The sequence below is a fragment of the Austrofundulus limnaeus genome, unplaced genomic scaffold, assembly GCF_001266775.1.
Source record: "Austrofundulus limnaeus strain Quisiro unplaced genomic scaffold, Austrofundulus_limnaeus-1.0 Scaffold666, whole genome shotgun sequence".
Classification (NCBI taxonomy): domain Eukaryota; kingdom Metazoa; phylum Chordata; class Actinopteri; order Cyprinodontiformes; family Rivulidae; genus Austrofundulus; species Austrofundulus limnaeus.
Window position 1 is genome coordinate 168140 of NW_013953068.1, and position 1723 is coordinate 169862.

The window sequence follows — 1723 nt, forward strand, 5'->3', positions numbered from 1 at the left end:
CTATTTTCTCTTCACAAAAAAACCATAATGGTGTGGAGAGTATGGCTACAAGGGGAGAAGGGAGGCCATCCAAAAATAAAAAAACAAGAAAAAAAAAGAAAAAATAGACATAACAGATACTCTACAAAAGCATTCAGGGAGAAAATCAATACAATTATAGTAAGATTTAAAAACCCTGAGCAACAAAGTTTGAATATATTAGTTTTTGCACAAACACATTTTTAGAAATAATCCACATCTGAACCACTCTCCAGACCAGTAGGTGGCGGTAATGCGCACCAAAGGTTTTCTGCCAACCGGGAAAAAAACCCCAGAAGAAGAAGAACCAACGAAGAAGAACAGATCAACCTAAAAGAAGAAAACACGTCTGGTTTGGCAGATCTTTGTTGGGTTTTTACATGATTAAAGTTCATAAAAGAAAGCCGAAGTTCAGCAGCTTTGATGGTCAAACAGCGGTAAGTTGATGTGTTTGTCCTAAAGGCTGAACAATGATCAACACACTGTGTGTTTAACAATGATCAACACACTGTGTGTTTAACAATGATCAACACACTGTGTGTTAACAATGATCAACACACTGTGTGTTTAACAATGATCAACACACTGTGTGTTTGTGTGAGGGAGGATCCGTGTGGAAACTAGCTGCGACAAACACTAGCTTCATCACATGATGAGGCAAACACAGCTCTTTTTACTAAAGTAATATCTGTAACATTTTAAAGAAACAAGGTTTTTGTGGCAGGACTTGACGAAGCTGAAGTTTCATTGTAGCTTCTGAGGTTACATCTCATTTTTCAGCGTTTTTAATCTGGACTAGATTATTCTACACTAGTAGAATATTTAAAAATAGGTTTGGGTTTTGTGAAACTTCAATAAATGGTGATTTCATCCATTTTTTATGTATCTGGACCACACTAGACCTGGTCCAGCTCAAAGACTACAAACAGCTGGACTCTTCAAACCTGGACCGAGTTAAAAGTTTGACTTTATGTCACTGAACTGCTTTAAAATGTGATCAAATAAAGAAAAAATATGTTATAAAACAAAGTTTGTTTATCATGTAAAGATTTGCTAAACTTGTTTGGACGCATCACATGTTTCAATCTGTGTTTGAGCTTTTATTATACAGTAAAAGTCTTCTTATGTTTCATTCATTGCTTTAGTATATTATAGCCTTTCAAACTGCAGCTAAACTGAAGCTGACACTACCTACTGAAGACTGTAACAAGTTTCTGAAACAGACATTTCTGACTCCAAACTGCATCAGTAAAAACCAACTGCTTGTTTACAGCCACACAACTGAAATTTAAAAACTATAAGAGCATTCTGTTCTTGCTTTTCAACTGACAAAAGCTGAAAATTAGAGACACTGTAATTCTGAAAAACTAAACAAAGTGTTGTATTGATGTTTTCCAGATCTGATGGTGAGCCTTGCAGAAGTAACCCCCTCAGTTAGCAGGACAAAGGAAGTGTGTGTGTGCGCGCACGCACCTGTACGTGTGTGAGCAGTGACACTGCAGGGATGGGACCGAGGAGGAAGGCTTCCAGACTCCCATCAGTCGGGTGCAGCAGTGAAGGCAAACTGGTCCTGAGATCTGCTGAGCCCAAAGATTACATCAATGAGCTGTCTCATGAAGTTCTCTGTCATATATTCAGGTACACACACACGCACACACACACACACACACACACACACACACACACACACACACACACACACACA

At 38.3% G+C, this 1723-nt stretch overlaps 1 protein-coding gene across 1 annotated transcript in view; it reads left to right on the plus strand.

The window, feature by feature from the left end:
- The first annotated feature begins 320 nt into the window (after positions 1 to 320).
- Positions 321 to 1723, plus strand: part of fbxo38 (F-box protein 38) — a 79185-nt gene continuing 77782 nt past the window's right edge. The window contains exons 1-2 of the mRNA XM_014027631.1: positions 321 to 455; positions 1417 to 1656. Of these exons, the coding sequence (XP_013883085.1) occupies positions 1523 to 1656 (134 nt within the window). The 5' untranslated portion in view covers positions 321 to 455; positions 1417 to 1522. The remainder of the gene's footprint in view (positions 456 to 1416; positions 1657 to 1723) is intronic.